We start from the raw sequence: 24401 nt of genomic DNA, 5'->3' as shown, positions 1-24401 counted from the left end.
CACAAACTACATTTGATGATGTATATACAGTATACAAAAATTGTCTGTTTAGAGGTATATTGTAACATTTGAGATTCTTTAGGAATAAAAAAATAATTATATATATATAAATAATATAAGCAGAAGGTTCCGGGTTCGACTCTCGGTTGGGGCGGCTCTTTCTCATACTCACAGATTTCCTCATCTTATCGTTTCAAATTAATTAATAAATTTTCAGTATACCACCGGGGCGGTTTAGAATTTGTACTATGTCTGTGGTGTTTATATAAATAATATTATGAATATAGTCCAGAGAGAAAAATATAATTCCCAAGGAGGATCTCAAATTTTATAATACAATCGATTAAAAAGGCAATATCTGTTATTAAAGCCAAAATGTTTTCGTAGCCTCTAGTACTTTGAAAGACCGGTCTAGAGTAAAGACATAGCTAGCTAGGCTAGCCTTTCTGTACGAATATTATTTATATAGCACAGTGGTAACATTCTGAAAATCCCATTTCCTATATGTATGAGCAAGAGACTATTTCAATACAATAGGATGATCATAAGATGCATCATTTCTTCGTTTACAGTAGCATTTGTTCGGTGGGGAAATCAACAAATTTTTTCCTCCACGTCTCCATTCATGATTGAATATTTTTGTCCACGTGTGACGTTGCCGTGTGTGAGTTTTGGGGATTCCCGTCATCTGTAACCAGAGCATGATTGGTGAAATACGATCACGTGGTACAGTTTTTAAGACGTTGCGGATAATTTGAACGTGTAACGTTCGGCCCGACCAAATCACTCACGCGGTGTATATTAAAATAAAGTACCAAAATAAAACAGTAATTTCTCAAAATTGTCCAACACGATTATGGAGAACTTTTGATATGTTGTTATTTATAAAATTATTATTCTAAATATGTAAAGAAATTGTAGATCCATGACATCGGAACGAGATGAAACGTTAGAATTTACTGCTTATGGCCTAGATGTTGAAACCGGAAATAAATGCCAAATATACTCATTTATGTAAACCCAGCATTAAGCCTACAGAGTATTTATTTGGTGACCTGAGTACTACAGTTAAAAAACTGGATGAGGAAAGGAAGGCTACGGCAGGCTTATTTAATTTTAAGTCGTACCAACCAAAGACCAGGTCCAACAACTACAGATACCAGCCATACAATAGAAATGGCAAACCTTTTTTAGGTCAAACCCGGCGACACAAATGGTCAACAAACAACTACAACCAGACCAAATTTTATCAGGGGAAAAAGGACCTAAAACAACAGCCGAAGAGGTATGAGTCGATTGATAATATAAGTATTTCTCCTAACAATAAGGTTAACAAACATAATAACCTTGACATAGTAGGAGGTCGACTCAGGTCATATATACATAGGTGGAAAAAATATACTTCGGATCCATACATCCTAAATGCGGTTTCAGGATATAAAATAGAGTTTGATAAAGCCATACCCTACCACCTAAAAGGAAAAATACCTCATCCATACAAACTCAGCAACATGAATATGGAGGCTATTGATGATCAAATAGTTAAATTGATATCAAAAGGGGTGGTCAAACCAGCCATGTATGAACATGACCAGTTTGTATCAAATATTTTTACAAGGCCAAAGAAAGATGGAGGGTTCAGAATGATATTAGACCTCTCTAAATTAAATGAATATGTGACATACAAACATTTCAAAATGGAAATGTTTGGAAATGCATTGACACTAATTTCACCAGGTGTATATATGACGTCAGTCGACCTCAAAGATGCATATTTTACTGTACCCATAGCAGAGTCGGACACTAAATATTTAAAATTTGTTTGGAAAGACAACCTGTATAAGTTTGTCGCATTGCCTAATGGGCTTTAATAGCTCAGGGCCTAGACTTTTCACGAAATTATTGAAGCCCCCAATTGCGTTTTTGCGCAGCAGAGGGCATATTCTGTTGGTTTACATTGATGACATTTTGTGTATAAACCAGTCAGAAGACTTGGCCGGCGGTACCGCCAGGGAAACTAGTGAACTTCTAGCCTCATTGGGTTTTATCATTAATAGAGAAAAATCAGTAATGAATCCTACGCAGATCATAACCTTCTTGGGATTTGAAATAAATTCTATAAGTATGACGGTTTCCCTTCCATATCACAAGAAGGAGGAAATTAGAGTTCAAAGTAAACACATACTTACATTAAGTCATACTACCATTAGGAAAGTTGCGCAATTTTTAGGCAAAATTATAGCAACACTACCTGCTGTAGAGTATGGAAAGCTTCATTATAGGGCACTAGAGAAGGAGAAAATACTAGCTCTAAAAATAAATAAAGGCCATTACGATAGGCCTATTAGTATTTCCGTCAATGGACGGGACGATATTCTTTGGTGGCAAAATAATGTCAAAGACGCATATAAATTGATATATCATGGGTACCCCGACCTAACAATTGAGACAGACGCTAGTGGTCTAGGCTGGGGTGCCACTGATGGACATACCCACACAGGGGGAAGGTGGATAAACAAAGACCTAGACATTGCATATGCTACAGGGGCACTGAATATTAATTACTTAGAATTGCTGGCTGCTTTTTTCGGCCTTAAAGCATTGTCCCGTGAGAGAAAAGCTAAGCACATAAGGTTGAAGGTTGATAATACCACGGCAGTAGCTTACATAAACAACATGGGCGGCGCAAAATCAATTGCGTGCAATAAAATTTCAAAAGCCATCTGGTCTTGGTGCATTGAGAACAATTTTTGGATAAGTGCAGAATACATCCCAGGTAGAGATAATATAATAGCTGATGCAAAGTCTCGTCAGTTTAAAGATGAGACAGAATGGATGCTTAACAAAGAATTGTTTATAAAAATCACTAAAACATTCAGCGAACTGGATATAGACCTATTCGCTTCTAGGCACAATGCACAGCTTCCGAAATATATATCATGGAAACCGGACCCAGATTCAATTGGTATCGATGTATTTCTACAAAATTGGTCCTCTGCCAAGCTCTATGCTTTCCCGCCGTTCTGCCTTATAGGTAGATGTTTGCAAAAAATATTGACAGATAATGCCATAGTTATCATGGTGGTCCCAAACTGGCCAACACAGTATTGGTATCCTAAATTACTATCAATGATGGTTGGGGAACCACTGAGGTTTAAGAATACCAAACATGCCTTAACATTACATGGTTCAGATGATTGTCATCCCCTTTATAACAGACTTAACCTTTTTGCCTGCAGGCTATCAGGGCGGAACTCTACAACAAAGGAATAAGCAATACTGCAGCAGACGTCATTCTGCAATCCTGGAGACGGTCAACGTGGAAGCAATATAACTCACAGCTAACAAAATTTATAGACTTTTGTGAAATCAGAGGAATCACATGGCAACAGCTAAACACCGGTCACGTCCTCGATTTCTTGATAAAGCTGAAGGACGAGGGCTTAGGCTATAGTACTATCAGTATGGCGAAAAGCGCAATTGTAAACTTTCTCGAAATCTTAGATATAAACATGAAGGAGTCTATTGAACTGAAAAGATTTATGAAAGGGTTATTCAATTTTAACCCACCGACTCCAAAATATGCACAAATTTGGGATGTTCGCTTAGTTACAGACTATCTGAGGCGAACAATTAACGACGATACATTATCGCTTAAAGAATTTACCATAAAAGTAGCATTGTTATTAGCATTATTGTCCTCAAGTAGGCTTCAAACCTTATATAATTTCAAATTTTCAAATATGAATATCGAGAATGAAGCAATCACCTTTTACATTTGTACATTACTAAAAACTAGCAGACCAAACAATACAGGTCAACTGGTGGTTTTCCACAAAAGTGAAGACCCTGCCCTATGTCCGGTCAGAACAATTCTAAAGTACAGGGAAAAAACTAGTAATTTAAGGGAAAATAAGGACAGATTTTTTATATGTCATAAGAAACTGTATGCCGAGGCATCAAAAGACACAATTGCTCGATGGATAAGGACAGGTTTATCAGAAGCAGGAGTAGATACAACAAAATTTAAAGCCCATTCGGTCCGAGCGGCTGCATCTTCATCAGCAAAATTAAGGAATGTCCCGGTTGACTTAATAATGAAAACAGCTGGGTGGAGAAACGAACATACACTAAACAGATATTATAATAAGCCTATAAAATTTGTAGAAAATCCGTCATTTCAACAGGCACTGTTGAGAAAAGTTGATTTATCAACTCATTAATATTGGTTGTGTTTGTTGTTGGCTACTACAAATAGCCCCTGTTTGCATTTTGAACCAGTTTAATATTGTTGTTTAGTTTTCTAATTGATGTTTTTAGGGTGAGAATCCTAAAACGTTGGACTATTGATTATAAGCAAAATAAATGCTTTATTATTAATACAACACGATAGTTGTCATATTTAAGTTGCCCGTTAGGCAAACATCCTTATGAATGAATGTAGACTTTTGGAAATAAAGTTGTTTTATTGAAACTAACATTTCCGTCAATTATTTGGTTTACAGTTCAAACATGTTTCCAGAGCTTTAAACATCTCAGTTTACAGCGAACGTATATGAAATAAAATAGGAAAATTAAACGAGACTTACCTGTAAGTTGAAGTTTGATCACTATTTTATGAATATGTGAGTGAGGTGTAAACTGCCCGCCTCAACCCACCCCAAGTAAAACAATTATTATTATAGAACAATGCAGGTTATCATATATATACTTATCGCTGCAAATTATTACTCTGGACATGTTTGATTTAAAGTATGAGGGTGCGCGTGCGCGTCGGGATCTCAGTTTACACCTCACTCACATATTCATAAAATAGTGATCAAACTTCAACTTACAGGTAAGTCTCGTTAATCTTCCTATTTTGTTTTATACCACACCTACTGTTCATCAAGAAAAAGATGGAGTTTGATGGCATGCTAAAATGTATAATCACATTCACATAACATAGTTTACTGGTGGTGTTTATTAAACATGGCAGGCTGAGTACTCACCAAACTTTGACTTATTTGAAAAATTACATTTTTAAAAAGGATATTATTCTTGACCTCAATTTGTTAATAACAATCTAAAAGTGAGTGGGATGTCTTGAAACCTCAAATCATCTTAAGATTTAAGATTTTTAATTTGATATTTTCAAAGTGCTATAAAATCAAATCAAATTCGAGATTTCCCACAAATCAATAATATGAATGGAAAGTAGTGAAATGTCCACAGTTAAAAGGAGACATATATCTATATATGTCTAATTTCAAATAAAATTGATAAAAACATTTACTAGAAATTTTCCTTATTTTACTATAAATTTGACACAAAACTATTTTTAGAAAATGCTTTAAATGGTACTTCATATCAAAATATATTTTCTCCCAAATGCACATTTTTCCTATCACAATACATTGTATGTTTATAATCACATACACAGTAATCAATTTGAGCTTCCAGACATTGAAAAATATCATTTTAATAAATCTAGATACGTTAGTATTAGTACATCTAGATATGTTAGTATTAGTACATCTAGATATGTTAGTATTAGTACATCTAGATATGTTAGTATTAGTACATCTAGATACGTTAGTATTAGTACATCTAGATACGTTAGTATTAGTACATGTATCTAGATACGTTAGTATTAGTACATCTAGATATGTTAGTATTAGTAAATCTAGATATGTTAGTATTAGTACATCTAGATATGTTAGTATTAGTACATCTAGATATGTTAGTATTAGTACATCTAGATATGTTAGTATTAGTACATCTAGATATGTTAGTATTAGTACATCTAGATATGTTAGTATTAGTACATCTAGATACGTTAGTATTAGTACATCTAAATACGTTAGTATTAGTACATCTAGATACGTTAGTATTAGTACATCTAGATACGTTAGTATTAGTACATCTAGATATGTTAGTATTAGTACATCTAGATATGTTAGTATTAGTACATCTAGATATGTTAGTATTAGTACATCTAGATATGTTAGTATTAGTACATCTAGATACGTTAGTATTAGTACATCTAGATACGTTAGTAAATAGTACATCTAGATACGTTAGTATTAGTACATCTAGATACGTTAGTATTAGTACATCTAGATACGTTAGTATTAGTACATCTAGATACGTTGATACATTGTGAAACAGTGGGAATACAAAACAAAACTACTGGTAGAGTACACTTACTTATTTTCAGTAGTTCATTTTCTGAAAATTGTCCAAGATTTTGTCCTAATTTCTTCAGTTTTCTTGGTTCATTTGCTAAACGTTCATCGCTCTCCAGTTCGAAGACGGCGTCCCACAGATTTGTGTATGTCACATTAAATCCATAGGTTGCAGCAAGATTGTTTATCGCCCCCAGTTCAGCTTGTGTCACAGCCCTATACAGTTGTTTCCGGTATAGTGTTAACTGGTTTGTATTTGTAATCAGAATATTGTTATTACACATATATTGAATTACAAGCGCTTTGGCATCCCTCGGACCGGTTAGTGTCGTAATTTCCAATAAAAGGTCGACATCATAAGGTGAGATAACTCCCATTGCATCAAGTTCATTGAATAATGTATGTCCTGTGGGATATTCAACTGTAAGTGTTCCTATTGGTATATAATCAAAAAGGCAAAACTTGAGCACCTTGTAGTTGTTGCCACCATACTTCTTACCAAGTTGAAATTTTAAATCATTAAACTTGCTTCTAAGGTCTTCCATTTTGCGTGTGTGTTTGTCTGCAAATAACTGTGAATGTTTATAAATTAGTTAATAATTAATTCATTTAATAATTCAATACCATGATGGGTGTCTTTATAGTCTTGAAACGTTAAAGCCTAATGTTAGTTTAAGTAACCATGGCAGTGAATGGAGTGCCAATTTGTTATTGACATTATTATTAATTTTCAAAGGATATACACCAAATAAAGGGCACTGTTGTTAAATAAGTATGTGGAATTTCTAGACAAAGGAAGATTTGATTTTTTCTTTAATTAAATGAACAATATCATGGTTTTGAGTGAAGACAACCCTATATTATATTGTAGGCCTACTATTCTGTTTTATGTTAACTGAAACGCACAAGAATATACCATACCTAACATTAGTAGGTACTGTATAGACATTTTTACTACTAGTACTAAATGTACTATAATGATTTACTTATTATTGTACATTATAATACAGCATAATCTCCTATAAAATACTGTAAACTTTCATCAGTCTTGAGGGAATTGTAATACAGTGTGCTCTGGCTAACGGGTTATATCCAGAGAATGTTCTAGATTACAACATTTCTCTATGTATTAATTATACCAATAATAGAGGAAATAGTTTAGTTAAAACTACTTCCTCAATGGCGGTAACATACTTATTCCAACAACTACTACTTAAGCATAGGTTAACATACTTGCTATTAAATTGTCTCCTGGGTTATTCTGTCTCACAAAATGTACGTGTCTTCACCAAATTCATCAAAGCGCAACAGCAAGCATGAATATTACTGTACTAAACAACACCATAAAGCAACTGAATTTCACGATTGTGTTGCAATACACCTGCACGCGTCATCACATGATATGCTACCACCAATCAATGACTGCAACGTAGGCCTACTATACTACTATTGGGTTTATTGTTATGCCAATTACACCTTTATATTGAACAGGAAATGTCAGTGTTTAAATGTATACCTTTAACCAAAAATGCTAGCTACATGGGAAAAAAGGAATACTTGTTTATAATTACCGTACATATTTATGAACATATTTATTTTGAATTTATGAACTATTAAGATTATAACTTGCATAAAGCATTGATTTTCGAGACATGATTTTCATATACTGCAACAAGTGTAATTGCATACCAATGATTTAATGTAGTGTACTGTGTAATTGAGTTTATTATGCCAATAACCTATGCCCTTTTGAATTGAACAGGAATGTTATAACACAGCCAATAATTAGCTACAGAAAAAAAACAAAATTATTTTGTTCAACGATAAAGATAAGTTTTATTCGTGCAAAATAGGAAATTAATAGTATATATCTTTATTCATCCCTCATAGATAATTAACAAAAAGGAGATGGATTACATCATCGTACAATAAAAAGTACAAATATCAAATATAAAACTCTTAAATTTTGAATCATAAAATGTTTAAGCTCATTACAAATTTAACAGAAAGTTAACATTTATAAAATGTTATTTGATTAATAGTCTGATGGCAGCAGGTACAAATGAATTTCTGTTATGTTTTGCAGGTTTTACACCTGTAACACCATGAGGCAACACTTTAAATTCCTTATAAAGAATGTGGTTTAAATTTGTTAAAATTGCATTTTCAAGGAAGATAGGATATAACCTGTTACTTTGGAAGTTAACCATTTTTTGTAAGGAATTTGTTTCCTATTGACCCTGAGATTATAGAACCAGATGAAAGAAAAAGTCAAACACTCAATAAAAGAGCTATAAAATATTTTAAGAATAGTCCCTTTTTTGCTAAGTATCATTTCTGTATTTAATTCACAGCTGAGGTTGTCCTTAAAAAAAATCATTACATCATACATAAAATTTTCAGGCATAAAATGTCATTCATAAATAATAAACAACATTAATAACATAAAACTTGTTTCCTCACCTCCTTGGTATGGTGGATACCAGGGGATAAAAGAGATTTGTTTTAGCTTTTAGAAGCCTCATCCTTTCACTAGGATTTTCTTAGTCAACAATCAAATGATATAATTGCATGTATGTAGAAAAATAGTTCATGTTGAATTTAACTTTGTAGGAATGAATGCAGTATATGCACGTATAGGTATCTCTTTACATTTCACACAAACTACACTCAACTCTCCCAATTACTGAAAACCAGAAACTCTCCCAATACCAGGCTTTTTTTTTATATCCAACAGTCCCAAATTCATTTTTACCATTAAAAACGGCCTTTCCGGAAAACCAGACATATTGGCCAGCCCAAATGGGAGAGTTGACTGTATATAATTTTACATAGCATTAAATATCCATGATAAATAATTCATGTTTATTAACACTGTTAACAACAATTTGTGTGCAATGATCGGCATTTACTGATTAATGATTATTTTATTGTACAACCCATTGCACAGTGATGATGGTATAACTCATACAATTTAAGTTTAATTCAACAATTAGCCTATGTGCATCATTTTTTACAGTGTACAATATATTGCATATTTTATGGTGTAGCATAGTAGAACTAAGATTAATAAAAATACTGTATTAGTAATCATTAAAACTAAAATCCAAGACTATTCTGATTTTTCTTAAAATATTTTGGAGTCATATAATAGTCAATATCACATTTTAATTAAGTTTTTCTACAAGTATTAAGTTTTTCTACAAGTTAAAATGTACATTCATATTTAAAAATATCTTTTTATGAATATAGCTTAAATTTACTTTAAAAAAATAGTATTTGTGGTATACCTACATTTAAGTTCTCCTTTTGAAATTTAAATATCTCCAAATTACATTTATGGAATGTTTTAATAGTACTGATTAGGTGAATAATTTCTGAAATAATTATTTCTATTAAGTATATGTTTATACCATTTATGTACAAACCTCCAAATCAGTCATTCTCAAAAGTAATAGGTATTACAACTACTCTATGTTATATCTATGGAATGTTTAAAATTGTACTATTTTTTCTATTACATAATTTATGAACAATTATTTGGATTCCACTCCAAAAAATCTCTTTTAATGTAGAATATCTGCTAATTAATTGCATAGGCCTACATTTTAAGTAGGCTATTTGTACTGAACATAATGTATACTATTAAAAAATATTATTCTTTATATTACTATGATATATTATGATAAGGAAGATCATCTTACTCTTAACTGGCAAAAGACATGATGATATTATGTTCTGATGTCAGTGACATTGAAATTTTGAGAGATCATTATTAGTGATTAATTAGTTCATAATGTTTATTCTGGTTTTGGGAGTTGTGTCTGGTCATGGTTTGTGATAATATATGATGTTCTTTTAATAATATTTCTTACAAAACAAGTATTTTTCTTTTAATAATTCCTAAATTGTAGAGGACAATTCAACAGTACACATTCCATAGGTCTGTTACATATATATATACAGAATTATTATACAGGTAGAGTAATAGCCCAAGCTTTACTACAAAGGTTTAAAATTGTTATCAAACATTGAACTAATTCAATTTTTAATTAAACATGAATACATATTATTGACACTAAATTTTTAAAAAACACAGTATTAAAACAGGTATATACAATACTATATACAATCTTTAAGCTGGGCTGAGTAAATGGACCTAATATTTGTTGTTGTTTAATGCCTTTTAATACTCTGATTAGCCTTCTGACTGCCTTAGTAAGGTTTTGGATGAGATCTTTCAAAGATGATTTATTTTGTGTTATAGGAGTTAAAAAGGTAATAAAAAAATGTTGAAATAAATAATAGGGACCTAACAAAATTTTGATCAACCTGAAACTTTAGTTAGTCGGTATACTTTACGAATTTATTAAAACTTATAAGCAAGTTTTAATGCAAAAAACAATATGGCTTCTTTAAGGCCGGTAATGTTCTATTATTTTGCATTGTATTTTCCAAAATTTAGGAAGGAGGTGCGAATTTACGCTGTGGGGTTAGGGTGGAATAAATAGAAACCATTGTTCACATTTTGTTCAATCAGGGATGTGCACGTTCTAAAAAGGGCACATAATAATAATAAATAATTCATATAAATTTATAAGCAAGCTTTAATGGAAAAATATCTAAGGCTTCTTTCCCAAACAACATCCCAGCAAATAAGTAAGTAATAATATAGTCACTGCTATGGCTATTTTATATACTAGTATTTTCACTTGCCTCCAAATAATAGAATAGAAAACAAATAATATACGAAATACACATGCAAGTTTTTGGAATGTAGATACTGAAGTAAAACATTTCCATCCTATAAAAAGAGGGACCAGACCGACTATCAATCCAGACACAGCAAATGCGATTTCTGAAAGACACAAACAAGTTAAAAGTAAAATGTACTTAAATGCACGTTAAATTTACTTTCTGTGTTCTATTGTATAAACACATTTGACAGTACCTTTATATAATAATGGAATATTGCATACAATACTATTGAAAGGATGACCAGAATCACAGGAATTAGTATAGACAAAAAATACCATTTATCTGCAAAAAAAAAACCCAAAAAACTTTTAACAACCTAATAACCATTTGTTTCTAGGAAACTACAGTAGGAAGCCAGTCAACTCGGTTCTAAACCAATTTTACTGAATAAGAAAGTGTTGGGTTCGTAAGATACAGTAGTGTACCAAGTCAACAGTTTTACCAATAATTTATTTATTAATTATTTATATAAACAATTTTTTACAGTACCTTCATTTTCCTGATCCTGAGAAATTTGTTTACGTTTTGACTTATTAATACTCGCTTTCTTTGTTTGTTTTTCCCCCCATTTGGAGTTCTGATGTCTCTTTCGTCCAACAGATTTGTTAAGCTTTTTCTTTTCCCTTTCTTCTGATGATGCTGATGAGGACTGAGGATCCTCATTGAGGTCAGAATCTTCAGTTTAAAAGAGAAAACAAGATTCTGATCTTTAGTTTTGTTTTTTAAATGTTCATGAAATGATAAAGACAAAATGGTTCTCTTCATCAACCTCATCTTATAAGAAAAAAACTATACCAGAATTCTACAAGGCTGAAAGTACAAGTAACACTAATATCATTGTTTGTTATTGATAAAGCACCTTTACAAAGAAAGATCAAAGCGCAGATTCACGAATTGTAAGATTAAAATGCTGAACAGAATTCATATGTCTGTGTGATATCAAAAAGAATTATGTCTTCCCATCATTCAATCTATCAATTTTTTATTTTTTTTTTTGGTCACCAGGCAGTTTTGGATTGTAGCGGATTACATGTATTGTAGCTGTAATTACTGTACATAGAAAGACACTAGACCTACGTTTTTTCGACCTAATTTAAGGTCACACACTACATTTTATGTAAAAATAAAAACTATATGGACCTATTGCGATAATTTTTTTAAACGGTTAAAAATGTGCCATCAACAACATTAAACCCGGGAGCTCCCTGATCAAACTAACAATATATATTTTAAGAATAAACAAACTTTTGGGCTCAACTCAACAAAGGCAAATTTCTAGTCCCAGTTATGGAGTAAGCATTCATAGTTTTACAACACCAAATAATTTCGAAATTGTTATTTGATTTTTTATTTGGTTTAAAAGCGGCAACCATCTGGACCAGTGGCCGCTTACGGAAGGTGACTGCTTACGGGGGGTTCTGCTAATAGAGGGCCAAAATCATGTATTATGGCTATGCATGATATTTTTCAGCGTTCTTAACGCAACAGGTGGCCATTTACTAATATTTAGTTAAATGTACATAAATTAAATATGTGCAACAGAAATTACGACAAAAATGGTCAAACACAGAATTTAGCAAAATTCTTCTATAAAAGCCAGTCAGTCTTTCTTTCAGTAGGTAGGTAGTTCAACCAGATGTTACTATTATGGTGATTCCACAGAAAATGGAAAAACTGCAATGGGTATAAATTAACAAATTCAAGTTTTATTATCTATATAGATCGATAATGATTGGACTGTATGATCAGTAGAGTTGGTTTACCTGCACATGGCCTTTAATGTCACATAATAGTAATTAACTTTGACCAACAATTTGAAAAAAAAAAATTAATAAATCAACCTGAGGTTTCTGGTTAGATTTACCTGTTTTTTGGCCTAGTGAAATCATTATTTTTTAAACTTTTTTGGGCAAAAGTGGATGTATTAAAACTACAAAATGGCCTATTCAAAGTTTAATTTGATTCATCTTTATTTTTCATGTTTTGGGATTACAATACATCTTTAACGAAATTTGAAAGGAATGTTTCCAAGTTGTATAATCAGATAACTTTCATCTCTATGAACTTGATACTTTACCATTATTTTTCAAAACATCTTTCCTAGCTTCTAAACTGTCTACAATATCCTTTCTTCCAACTTCAACCAAGACTTCCTTTACTGTTTGCCACTGGTCCACATCATCATTCTGCTTGTCTCTCCATTGAACCAGAGAAAGCATAGTTGCGTCTACAATTGACATTGAACATTTTCCTTCATTCTGTACCAATTTCTGTCTAGGAATTTCAAGTCTGATGCAAAAGTCCATCCAATTCTCATCCATCATCTCAGAAATTGTTAAAAGATGCAAGTCTGTTAAGCATCCTGTGAAATAAATAAAGTTTACTCTAACAATTTAAAGGTGGACTAGATGTTTTCTCTATATGCCTACTTCAAATGGCATTTGATTGGAATTTGTTTTTTTTTAATTTCAAAATTATGATTGGCTTGCGATCATACCTTAAATTATTTACCAACATTAATATTGTAATCTATATTTATATTCATTTTTATTTATGGTTAAAATAAATGTTACAAATTGAAATTTATGTTCACTCTCTAAATAATTGTGATACTGTAGTACAAGAAAGTTGACACAGTAAAATTGTATTATTATACAAATAATGAATGTTTATGAGTTGGATGGTGAGAAAATTTTACAAGTTGAAAGATTGACTTCTCTAGTTTTAATGAGGCCGAGTTGAAAATAGAGCAGTCGATTTGTCATCGAATGAAATATTCTCTCCATTCAACGAATACAAAACATTCATTATTTGTTTTATAACACACTTAATTTTATCCATCATAAATCATTGACAAATGCTAGACGAGAAGCTAGGTCCTTAAAAAAGCAAGTGCTCAACTTTTGACACAGAGTAGAACAGTTACAGACGGTTGATTTTCGGACACTATCAGCCAACTTCGTATGGCAAAAATTCTTAAAATGTTTTCATAAAGCTGAACGTGCATTAGAGCGGGTTAATTAGATATTACTTTTCTGTAGGTAGGGCTAATTCCAAATGACATGTGATGCGTACTTAACCAATCAAATTGCAAGAATACAAGGTGTTATAATTCAAAATGTATAGATACTATAACAAGTACCCAGTATTATCTAACCATTTTTTGATTGGTCTTGAAATACTGTGACTTCTTCAAAACTCTTATCCTCTTTGTAGGCATGTCTTCTGCACAGGTCGCAAGCTAAACTATTAAGTTCTTGTTGTCTTAAAGCCTTGATCATTGTAGGAATTTGGTTTGCACATCCATCTCTCCAAGAAACCAGGGCATCCATCATGCTGTCTTTGATGTTTCTATTTGTGTCTGTGATTTTATCCATATCTATCCATTTATTGCCAAGTCGCACTGCTAGCCTTCTCCATTCCGTGCCTAAATGATCGCAGATGAATACGAAGTCTCTGTCTTCAAAGCACTCTGCCAAAGTCAGAAGAAAAGAAAAATGAAAACAAATAATGCAAGTGATTTGCAGGATAAATATTTTTAGTGGATCCTGGGAGCCTGTTTATAATTTTAAATATGATCTTTACAAACCATAATCTATTATATGGATGCTTGGACTCATAACATTTTATAACCATAATACATACTTGCTTTTGTTTCACCAAATAGCCAATCAGCAAGGTTTGTTAGGCCATGTTCTGTTAGAGCCTTGTGCAATACTTCAAGTTGATTTTGTTTACTACTTGTAGTTTTTTTCCTCCAATGATGCATCATTTTATCTAAAGCTTCAAACCCTTTTGTCACTGTATGACCGATTCCTAAACGAACACCAAATTGTCTCCAGTTGTCGTCCATTTCCTCACATACTCTTTGAATTGTCAAGTCATCTACACACCCTATGAATAGTAAATAAGAGATCATGTTGTATCATGGTGACTACAAATCGGTTTAAAGTTAGACAAATTTTGAACAAAACTTGAATGCTGCTATATTATGAAGAAAGAGAATCGTGATGGCTTGCCTCACTTTTTTATTTGTTTTATATTACAATATGTATTTTGTATTTTTTCCCAACTTCCTGAACAAAATTGCTTGCTTATATTTACTACTATTTGAAGTAAAATCTATTTTTGATATACCCTATATATACACACACACACCCCATGCAATGCATTTACCTTGCGATACTGCATTATCACCTTGTGGTACTGTATTATCAGCAAACAATCTACAGTAATGAGTCACATCCATTGCATTGCCTCCACAAGGCAATACAGCTTGGTCAAACTTGCTAATAATATGCAGATGAGCATTTTCAATGTTTGGACGACATGCACAAGGGATGTACATCTTAGCTTTAAGACCTCGTGCGTTACTCTGACTGAACACTTTTAATTCAGTTTGAAGGAAGCTTAGCACCTAGAAAACATTATAGAATTAATAGACGCAAAATAGGCATCTAATCAATACATTGTAAAATAATTAAGTTATTTAAAAAAACATATGACCATCAATATAAATACAATTAAGGCATTACAAAAAAGATTATATCAATATTATTAAAAATATTATAGGCATCCTAAAGCTGTGTTGGTGATTTTTAAATATAAATATTTTTGAGAAAGAAACCTACTTTCTTACAGACAGAAGGTTCTGGCTTATCTTTTGCAGACTCCACATTAAGGATTTTTGTTCGGACTATTGTTGTCTTCAATAAGAAACAAAAAAAATTACAATTAAATGATGTTGTGAGCATTTATAAAAGGGGAAAGGCTGAGCTGCGCTGAATTTTCTTGCCATTAGTTGGTGGATCAGTTCAATTTTACCCTCCAAAAAAAGACATTTTTAAATTAAATAAATTCAAGAATTATAAAAACAACGTTGAATTCCAGATTAACAAACAAAAGAGTAACATACAATCTAATAATATTTACATCATTTACCGTACCAGAAGTACATTATTTTCGGGGACTTCCCCTTGACGTTTGCATTAAACGCAAAATACAATTGTTTTGCCGATTCCTAGAGCGCTATGGGAGTGTCAATTCTGGCCAACCAGTGGTGCCATTTGTCATGAATTTTACGTGCAAGAGTAATATTTCCCGCCATCTAGGAGTGCCAGTGAAATAAATTTGCTTCGTCAAAAGCCCCCACGAGGGGGAGGTGCTGTGGCAAAATACTTCATGTCCGAACCAGAATGGAGGCAGAAATATCAATGGATCGATGTAAACAAATACATTGCAACATACATAATAAATTATTTGTATTAATTATAAATGTACTTGTAATGTACCAAAAAATCAAATTGAATGTATATTTATAGTTAGAAACATGATGAGATAAGTACTGAATCCTTTTGTTTCTATTTTTGACTAATGCCAATTAATTTATGTTCTAGGTTTTTGCCGCTACCTTTTAAATGAAAAAAATGTACCTGTAACATACGGCGCTGTCTAATGGTAGCCACATACAGAATGACTTGATGATGTCCATCAATATTCAACTGTACGTGCTCAAAAGATAGTTGAGGTTCATAATTATCCATTTGGAATTTCTCAACAAATTTAGTTGCAGCACGTTGAAACAGATCATCTGGAAGGTAGCTACCGAAATCATGAAAAAGAGAAACGGCACGCTCTCTGTCATATTTAGGTGGTGCTGAGGCTTCAGGTTTCAAGCGTGAAAGAACATAGAAAATTCTTCCCTTGTTCTATTAAAAAAAACAAGTAAAAAAAGGGAATTTTGTCAATTTTCAGTCAATTTTTTATATAAAATAAAAATTTAGATGGTTTGTCAAAAAAAAGTGATTGAAACTAAGTGTCACATAGATGTTTATAGGAAATCTAAACTTTCCAATCATAAAACTTGTTTTACCAAGTAAAGGGATAAAGAAAACTACAAAAGAGATTTTTGAAATGTGTCTGTAACCTTATTTAAAACTATTAAAAAAAAACAATTTTATACTTTTTGTTGTCATACCTTTGTATGCTTTTTTTCACACAGTAAACCAAACTTTTCCATGAGGGACACAAAGAAGTTAAATGTTTTATCATCTGATGAATCACAGAACTCCTTCTTCTCCCATAGATGCCTCAACAGATGTTCCTCTAAAATACCAGTGTTCAGCTTTATCCAAGCATCTCTCAAAGCTGCTGTCTATATTTAAAATTTATAACAAATTTAGTTTGACAATGACAACTTCTTTTATTTTCTTTGAACGATGACAATTTCAATATGACAATAAAATTATTGATTTAAACAAAGAAAATGGGAAAATTCAAGCAGCAAATGCTTATAAAAGAAAGAACCCCATTTAAATATCAATTTCATTAATATGAAAATAAAATACAACACTAAATACTATGCAAATAAATTCAAAATTGTTTTCAGTTGACTTTTAATTTGTTATAGACATTAATGGGAATTGTTAATAACAGTATACTAATTTGATTTACTGTGTCACTCATTTTAATGAAGATACTTGGTACATATAATACAGAGCCCCAGGTAGTAAAACAAAAGTTTTCTGGGGTTAAAAATGCAAAAACTAATACTTATTTCAAATCGCACATATGCTAACCTGAAGCTTTGGATCTTCAACAGTAACGACTGTTTTAAACATGTCAACTAAACGCATCAAATTTAAGACTACTATATCCTTTAGGGCCTTGTCATCTGGATAATAGAGAATCTCACCAATGTCATGTAAATACTGGAGCAGAACATCTTGGTTATGTATTACTTCTAAGCTGACAACTAAATCAAATATCTGATGGACAAAAAAGTTTTATTACAACATTTATTTAAAAAAAATAAATCTGAAAATGAGTTTTTTACTCATTTTTCACTTAATATAATACATGTGTTTTTCTTCCGATCTGTATATTTAATGTTTATCTATTGAATAATTAGTAGTTCTCGCCGTGCTTAAATTTGCAATATACTGAATGACAGTACTGCTTACTGAGAATATAATTAAGTATGCAATTGAGGTCATATTCTCACATTTTAAGAAAGCAGGTTTCATATTATTTACATATTTTGATTTAAATTAGTTTTTAAACATGTTTATACCTGCTTAGTTGGTAGATAGATGTGTTTCTTCTTTAACTCTTGAATTTCCTGCTGGATTTGCAGCCATTTTATTGGTAGAATTTGAATCATTTTCCTTGATAAATCAAGTATTTCTTTTATGATGTCACAACCATTGCTCCTTGAAAATGGTAAACTGTTTTCAATGGTAAAGATAGTTGAGCGCACAAGAGCAGCAAATGGTTTGCCTGCCAGGGCCTGCCAGATTTGATCCTTTATTTGTGCAACCTGAAATAAAGATTCATCTGCTGTACATCTGTATCTGTACACTACTGTACACATAAAATATGCACTGACAATAACTTGTAAAATGTTAGTGAGTGGCCGAGCAGTGGAATCCTAATTACGTAGCCATAACATCGGCAAGGGTTTGAGGCTCACTTGCTCCATAGTTCTGGTGGTAGAACAAGTCTTCTTGGATAAGGACTATAAACCATAGGTCCAGTGTACACATCTAGCGCATGTGCAAGACATTACATCAAAATAATATAATGAAAGTGGAGCACCAAGGTTAATTATTTATATCACAGTGCATTTTTAAATTGTTTATATACTATACTATACCCTTTGTTTCTTTTCTGCTTCGGTTCCTTTAAGGCTATTAAAATGTGTACCAATCAGAAATATAGGAGGAGAAGGCTGACCATCATTTGTCTTTGCGTCAGGTCTACTGTTTGTGTATGCAGACTGAATCCAATGAAGAATGAACTCAAGATTTGTCATTCGATGATCATACACCTCACCCTAAATGCAACATTTCATAGAAACCTTTTTAAAAATATTTTTTCAATTTTTTTATTAAGAGAATTGACAAATTACCTTCTGCTTTGGTTTTCTAAATATGTAATATACAATAAACTAGTTTATAAAGAAACTTAACTGTGAGATAAAAATATACATTGGAATTCTTACAGTTGTTGGATTCAAAACCTTTGCTGGGGCATCAAGATCATCACACAGGTTGAATACTACACAGACAACAGCAAAAGATACCATGAAGATCTGAGAGACATTGACAATTAAAATAATGAAAGTAATAGTAAATAACACACATGTCATATGAGTTCTGCCCATTGAATATCTTGTGCTCTCAATGGTTAAATCAAAATAAGTTGTTCTATGTTTATTTTATTTCTATTTTTTGGGATATCAAAATTAACTTGGCTTGAGCCTTCTGTTGTACTCATGATTTAATAGTACAAATAGAGTAAGTTATGTTCAAATCAAATGCCTGTGATTCTTATTAAAAACCTATTATTTTCAAGATTCTTTTAGCACATTTTCATGGCACATGGTGTGAATATGATGTTGTTTTAAGGCTGATAAATTTATGTTTTTTAAAATTTGTTTGTTATGTGAAACCAAAGGAAATTAAACAATTTTTCGTTCTAAAACTATAGGATAGTATTTTTAAAAATCCAATAAAAAATCCAATCAATAAGAACAATAACATCGATAATCATCACAGTAATATTGCTCAATAACAAAAGGTGTTTAAATTGTTGATAAATTGTGTGACTTGTTTAGATGCCATCAGTTGGTAAAACAAAACAAGTACAATTTGTTGCCCATCAGCTGACTTGTTCATTTTGAGTCCACTAATCCAAATAGTTGCGTTTTTCATATATTTACTTTTTTGTTCTTATACTATTTTAGGCCTTTGTATATCTTTTTATCTATATATTGTACTGGAAACCTCTACCTCACAAAAACAAAGTAAAATTTATTTAAGCAACTTGATTAATTTACCCGCTGCATCACATGATAGATTGGTTGGCCTCCAAAGTCCCAGATATTCATAACAAATTCTTTGCTTGTCACCTTTGAGTCACCTTCCTTTTGAAACATTATCTCTCCTCTTTTTTTAAGTTTTTCTTCCAAAGTTTTTTGGATGTTTTTAGGCATTTCTTTCTTTTTCTCTGATGAAATTAATACAAAAATGTTGATTGTTAATTTTAATTTTAAAATGCATTTAATTTTGAGATTGAAGGTTGCCTGAAAAAGGTCATGGTCTCTTCCAATATCAATCAGTGCTTGAAAATGTACTTGTTTGTGCCTGCATCTCCTCTCCAAGCTCCTGCCTGCAGCCGAAAGCCACTCATATAGTGTAAGTGGCTTCACTCGGAAAGAAATCTGATGCAATGCAAAGTAACCAACAAAAACAAGAAATGCCCTTCTAACAATATTGTTTCCCCCACTTAAATTTATTAAATCTGTGTGGTTACGTTCAAAATTATAAAATTTTGACCTGTTCACCAGGAAATACAGATAGTTTGCATTTGTTTTTCTTCTATTCATTTTTAAAACCTATTTTTTATTCTTCAAAGCAACCTGCTTAATTATTGTGTGTGAATTAATATATTAGAATTTATAATTTATAATAAATATCGGATTTAAAGGATCTCTCTATTGCCCATATAAATTACTGCATGTGCATAGCACATATAACGCATGTATAAGCATGCTAACAATTTTTACAATTGTCAAATTCATTTTCAACTAAAATTAGAGTATGTTTTAGGCAATTTAAAGCATTTCAAATATTTCTACAAGTGCAAGTATTTTTACACGATTTCTGTTTTACAACCTTTTCGTTAACAATTTTATCCTATTTTATTCACTTTTCAACTTGAAATAGCGTTATAGCAAATGCACGGAGGATCTTTCTTCAGGTTTTACTGAAGTGTAGGTGGCTCGATTTGAAGTGATACTGGCTATAGTATTTGTAGTACCTAGATCGAAAGGGGAAAATATAATTGTACTAAATGGGAGAAAATCCGATTTTCGTTTTCTTTGCATTGTTAATTTTTGGATATGGAATTTTGCTATTTTGAAATCAAATGATCAATCAATATATTATTCTGACAAAATCCATATAACTATGGATAAAATAGCAAAAGGATATGTAGCAGTGCTGTTTAGCATAGGCTAGCACATTGGAAAATATCTTTATGTCACTGTCGATATATTCTTGTTATTTGATCCATGATATAAACCTATAATACGTCACAGAGGCAAATTAAATCTATTTTATTCCAGAACTATTTCTGAAAATGTTATAGTTACTCTCTTCTACTGTGTTCATAGGACTGTACCATTAACTTTATAGTCTACATGAATTGTAGGATGCTAAATGCTTACCTTCTTTTGTATGTTTTGACGTGTCTTTATGCTTCCCTTTTTTTTTTCGCTTGGATCCCCTATTTGACTTTTCTGGTACGTCCACTTTATATTCCCTTTGGGGTTTACTCTCTAACAGTGGTTTTATAGATGTTTCTCCTATGTCAGAATCAGAAGCTGCTTTTATAGATGCTTCTCTCAGTCTCTCACTCTCTATAATGTTCACCATTTCGTCTGCGAGAGCATTCTCATAAAGGCCATAAGCTTCAATTATTAAAGAAAAAATAGTGTCTTAATGTTCCATACAGAAGTATGTTTTGTAGCATACAAAAGAAAGCACTTCATGATACAGGGGCGAACTTGGGGTGGGAGGGGGTTTGGGGCTCGATCATCGTTATCGTTATTTATTTTCAACTCTAACCATGTGAAAATTCAATGCAACTCAATGCAACTTGTCATAACGTTACATCGACAGGAAAACAGCCTTTATATTAAATATAGTCTATAAAACGCACTATCTTCATATAACTATATGACAAGAATCGACCGGTCAAAACGACTCAGATAATATCTCCGGGCATCTAGAAAAAAAGATGTATATTTTCCCATATCTGTCCCCTCTTTATCAAAATCCTAAATCCGCCCCTGTGATAGCCTAGTGAAGTAGTGACAATGCCGTGATATTATACAGAAATTGCCTGCTTAGATCTTTCATTTGAGATCTTTTAAAGCAATTATTTCATAAATACAGTCCAGAGAGATATTTTTCTCAAGAGGATCTAAAATGTTATAATACAACTGTTAAAAAGGCAATATCGGTTATATAGCCAAAATGTTTCTATAGCCTATGACTTTGGAAGATCGGCCTAGAGTGTTATAATGCAGTTAAAAATCATCAGGTCTTGATTCAACGATATTCTTAGATAATTTTAAAGCAATTTTACATTGTCAAAAGGATGCAATGCAAAGATGTGACCAAACCAAACTGTTGCTTGCTTTGTGTACGTTGTTGGGAATCAATCTTTACAGGAGGTAAACTATACTAAAAAAGTATAAAAATTGCACACACAAAAGTCCACTTATGGAGTCACTAATTGCAATGATTAGATAGGAAGAACAACAAGGCATTTGACTACTGCACACTTACAAGTATCTTGTGATTTTTCTTCCAACATTGTTTCATCAGCAGCATCTTGAGTGCACACAAGCTTTGTTGTTGCTATGGCATCAGTTATTTCTTGCTTAGCATTAAAACTATCCAAAACAAAAATTTTTACATGAAAGTATTATAATTTAAACTACTGTATACAATGCTTTCATTTTTTTAAATTAACAGTACAGTAGGAGAGAAACGATAAAAATTATACATTAATTACAGCAACATATGAACTGTTTACCACCTTGGATTTGTGCTACAAGTTAACAGACCTCCAATTTCATCTTTCTATCACTTAATTATCCTAAAATACTTTAAAATTAAGCTTATGTCTTTGTAAAATAAATATAATTTGAGAGATGCTTACTCTTTCCGTAACAGAGAATTGATAGTAGAAGTTTTTCCAACTCTTTCAAGACCTACAAAAATAGTTCTGCCTTGCTTAACTTCAGTTTCCCCTTCCTTCAGAGCTTCATTATATGCTTTTAATGCTTCTGGTCCTCGTGAAAGTATTTCTGCTGGAGTGGATTCTTGGAAACATAAATAGAAACAATTAACACATTAGCAATGCAGTATAATTACATATCACTATAATTTGTTCATTTATGTTGACTGCTTCACTCTATTCCATGATATAATTCAACCATCAAACTTAAGATTGACACATTGCCAACAAATTTAAAATAAGAATGTTATTGACAACAAAATGCATGAAAACTGTCATAATAAATATAAACAGAGATGTTTACAAACTTATAAATTTATAACCAATAAAATCCCAAAGGGCAGCGGTTGACCTACAATAATATGAGGGACTTTAATACAAACAAATAATAATGGTTGTTGAGAAAAACTATATTTTTTCCAATCTTTACATTAGACTATTTGCTAGAGCAAATTAAATACAGTAACAATATAAATATACACACATTTGTTACATCTTGAAGTATACAGTATTATTTTCTTCCTCCCACTTAAATACCTTTCATGAGATTTTGAAAACTTTTTAATAAAAAAACTAGTTTTATGATTTTTTATTGTACTATCAATACTTTAACTACACTTCATAAAAAAAATTAAATATTGCAAAATGTATGGAAATTGCTCTTAAAGAAAGCAACATCGACATACCTTTGGTAACAATTTCCACAGCTCTATATGATCCAAGAAGTTTTAAGGTCTTAATAAATTCATCCATTTTTTCCTTTTCTTCGCAAATAATTTGTCTGTGCTGTAAATCCATGAGAAGACTCCATGCATCTTGATAGTTCTTGGGTGGAAAATTGTACCAACTATCAATTTTGCTCACATCCTCCTGTATCAGTACATTTCCCAAATTCAGAATCTTTTGTTGATGAAGGCTGAATTTTGTAATAATTATATCTTTAACATTAGGAAAAGAAGGAATGTACAATCTAAGTCGGTCTACAATATCAAACTGTTTAGTGGCCTTTATGGTATCATACAGAATGGTGAGATCAGTTGAACTCAGATCTCCAGAAACACATAACATATTCATGAAGTACAATGTTGTAGAGGCTTTATCTAAGTCAGCTACTGAAATGTAACCTTGATACAACACTTTCAGTTTCCTGATGAGTTCTCGTTTATCATACCAATTTGAAAAACATACTAAAGCCTTCACAAAAGAAGTTTCAGATATTTCTATAAAAAAAAAAAAAGAAAACACATTAAGAACACCTTTCAAAATAATGTTTGACAATTTATCAGAATCTCTATTCTTATTACTACTGTACAATACTGTAGCTATCTAGTTGCTAAGCATGAGGAGTACATTTATGCAAATTATGAGCAAATAGGTACCACATTATAATTATACTGTAATAGGAAAAGACACCATCTTTTGTTGTCTGAATGAGGTACAATGAGTACCATATGATTACGTTATTCTAATCTGTGAGAATGGATATGATTTTAAAATTCAGGATTTGAAAATCGACTAGCACTTTTAATAAGGATCTACTGTACCTGATGCAGCCATCTTGTCAAACAATACTTAGTTTCTATCGTCTTTACTTTACTTCTGAAAAAATATGTCATTCCCTATCAGATTAAATTATTTCTGAGTCTAGGACAGTATGTTTGAGTA

General features: G+C 31.8%; 4 protein-coding genes across 4 annotated transcripts in view; 1 reads left to right on the top strand and 3 right to left on the bottom strand.

The window, feature by feature from the left end:
* The window catches only part of LOC144848122 (uncharacterized), a 40582-nt gene extending 33073 nt beyond the window's left edge, over window positions 1-7509 (bottom strand). Inside the window, exons 1-2 of the mRNA XM_078704817.1 lie at window positions 7401-7509; window positions 6190-6739 (exon numbers count right to left, since the gene is read on the bottom strand). Coding sequence (XP_078560943.1) covers window positions 6190-6712 — 523 coding nt within the window. The 5' untranslated portion in view covers window positions 6713-6739; window positions 7401-7509. The remainder of the gene's footprint in view (window positions 1-6189; window positions 6740-7400) is intronic.
* Window positions 982-4350, top strand: LOC144848206 (uncharacterized). The gene is made up of 3 exons (XM_078704918.1): window positions 982-1285; window positions 3240-4010; window positions 4321-4350. Exons 1-3 carry the CDS (start codon window positions 1214-1216, stop codon window positions 4348-4350), a joined length of 873 nt encoding a protein of 290 aa, XP_078561044.1. The 5' UTR covers window positions 982-1213.
* A 3459-nt stretch (window positions 7510-10968) lies between the features above and the next one.
* LOC144848205 (uncharacterized) lies at window positions 10969-17545 on the bottom strand. Its single transcript, XM_078704916.1, has 11 exons — window positions 17504-17545; window positions 16903-17079; window positions 16358-16633; window positions 15557-15631; window positions 15102-15342; window positions 14571-14819; window positions 14083-14397; window positions 13003-13287; window positions 11415-11600; window positions 11119-11207; window positions 10969-11025 (listed from the first exon to the last, which is right to left on the bottom strand). The coding sequence occupies exons 1-11, from the start codon at window positions 17543-17545 to the stop codon at window positions 10999-11001; spliced, it is 1962 nt and encodes a 653-aa protein (XP_078561042.1). The 3' UTR covers window positions 10969-10998.
* Window positions 17002-24337, bottom strand: LOC144848204 (uncharacterized). The gene is made up of 11 exons (XM_078704915.1): window positions 24281-24337; window positions 23423-23956; window positions 22659-22821; window positions 22283-22389; window positions 21157-21399; window positions 19765-19934; window positions 18928-19017; window positions 18580-18759; window positions 18006-18243; window positions 17504-17707; window positions 17002-17079 (listed from the first exon to the last, which is right to left on the bottom strand). Exons 1-10 carry the CDS (start codon window positions 24291-24293, stop codon window positions 17685-17687), a joined length of 1761 nt encoding a protein of 586 aa, XP_078561041.1. The 5' UTR covers window positions 24294-24337; the 3' UTR covers window positions 17002-17079; window positions 17504-17684.
* Between the last annotated feature and the right edge of the window lie 64 nt (window positions 24338-24401).

The sequence above is a fragment of the Antedon bifida genome, chromosome 7 (assembly GCF_963402885.1).
Source record: "Antedon bifida chromosome 7, ecAntBifi1.1, whole genome shotgun sequence".
Taxonomy (NCBI): domain Eukaryota; kingdom Metazoa; phylum Echinodermata; class Crinoidea; order Comatulida; family Antedonidae; genus Antedon; species Antedon bifida.
The sequence above is the reverse complement of the archived record's forward strand: the minus strand, read 5'-3'. Positions and strand labels throughout refer to the sequence as shown.

Coding starts and splice junctions, on each gene's coding strand:
- LOC144848206 (XM_078704918.1), top strand. CDS start 1,214: ATGGTCAACAAACAACTACAACCAGACCAAATTTTATCAGGGGAAAAA. Junction 1,286..3,239: donor CTAAAACAACAGCCGAAGAG/GTATGAGTCGAT, acceptor TTTTGCCTGCAG/GCTATCAGGGCGGAACTCTA. Junction 4,011..4,320: donor CAGGTTTATCAGAAGCAGGA/GTAGATACAACA, acceptor TGATGTTTTTAG/GGTGAGAATCCTAAAACGTT.
- LOC144848205 (XM_078704916.1), bottom strand. CDS start 17,545: ATGTTTAAAACAGTCGTTACTGTTGAAGATCCAAAGCTTCAG. Junction 17,080..17,503: donor TTGAAGATCCAAAGCTTCAG/GTTAGCATATGT, acceptor TTTTAAATATAG/ACAGCAGCTTTGAGAGATGC. Junction 14,820..15,101: donor TGATAATGCAGTATCGCAAG/GTAAATGCATTG, acceptor TACTATTCATAG/GGTGTGTAGATGACTTGACA.
- LOC144848204 (XM_078704915.1), bottom strand. Junction 18,760..18,927: donor AGGTTTTGAATCCAACAACT/GTAAGAATTCCA, acceptor TGTTGCATTTAG/GGTGAGGTGTATGATCATCG. Junction 18,244..18,579: donor AAGCAGAAAAGAAACAAAGG/GTATAGTATAGT, acceptor TCTTTATTTCAG/GTTGCACAAATAAAGGATCA.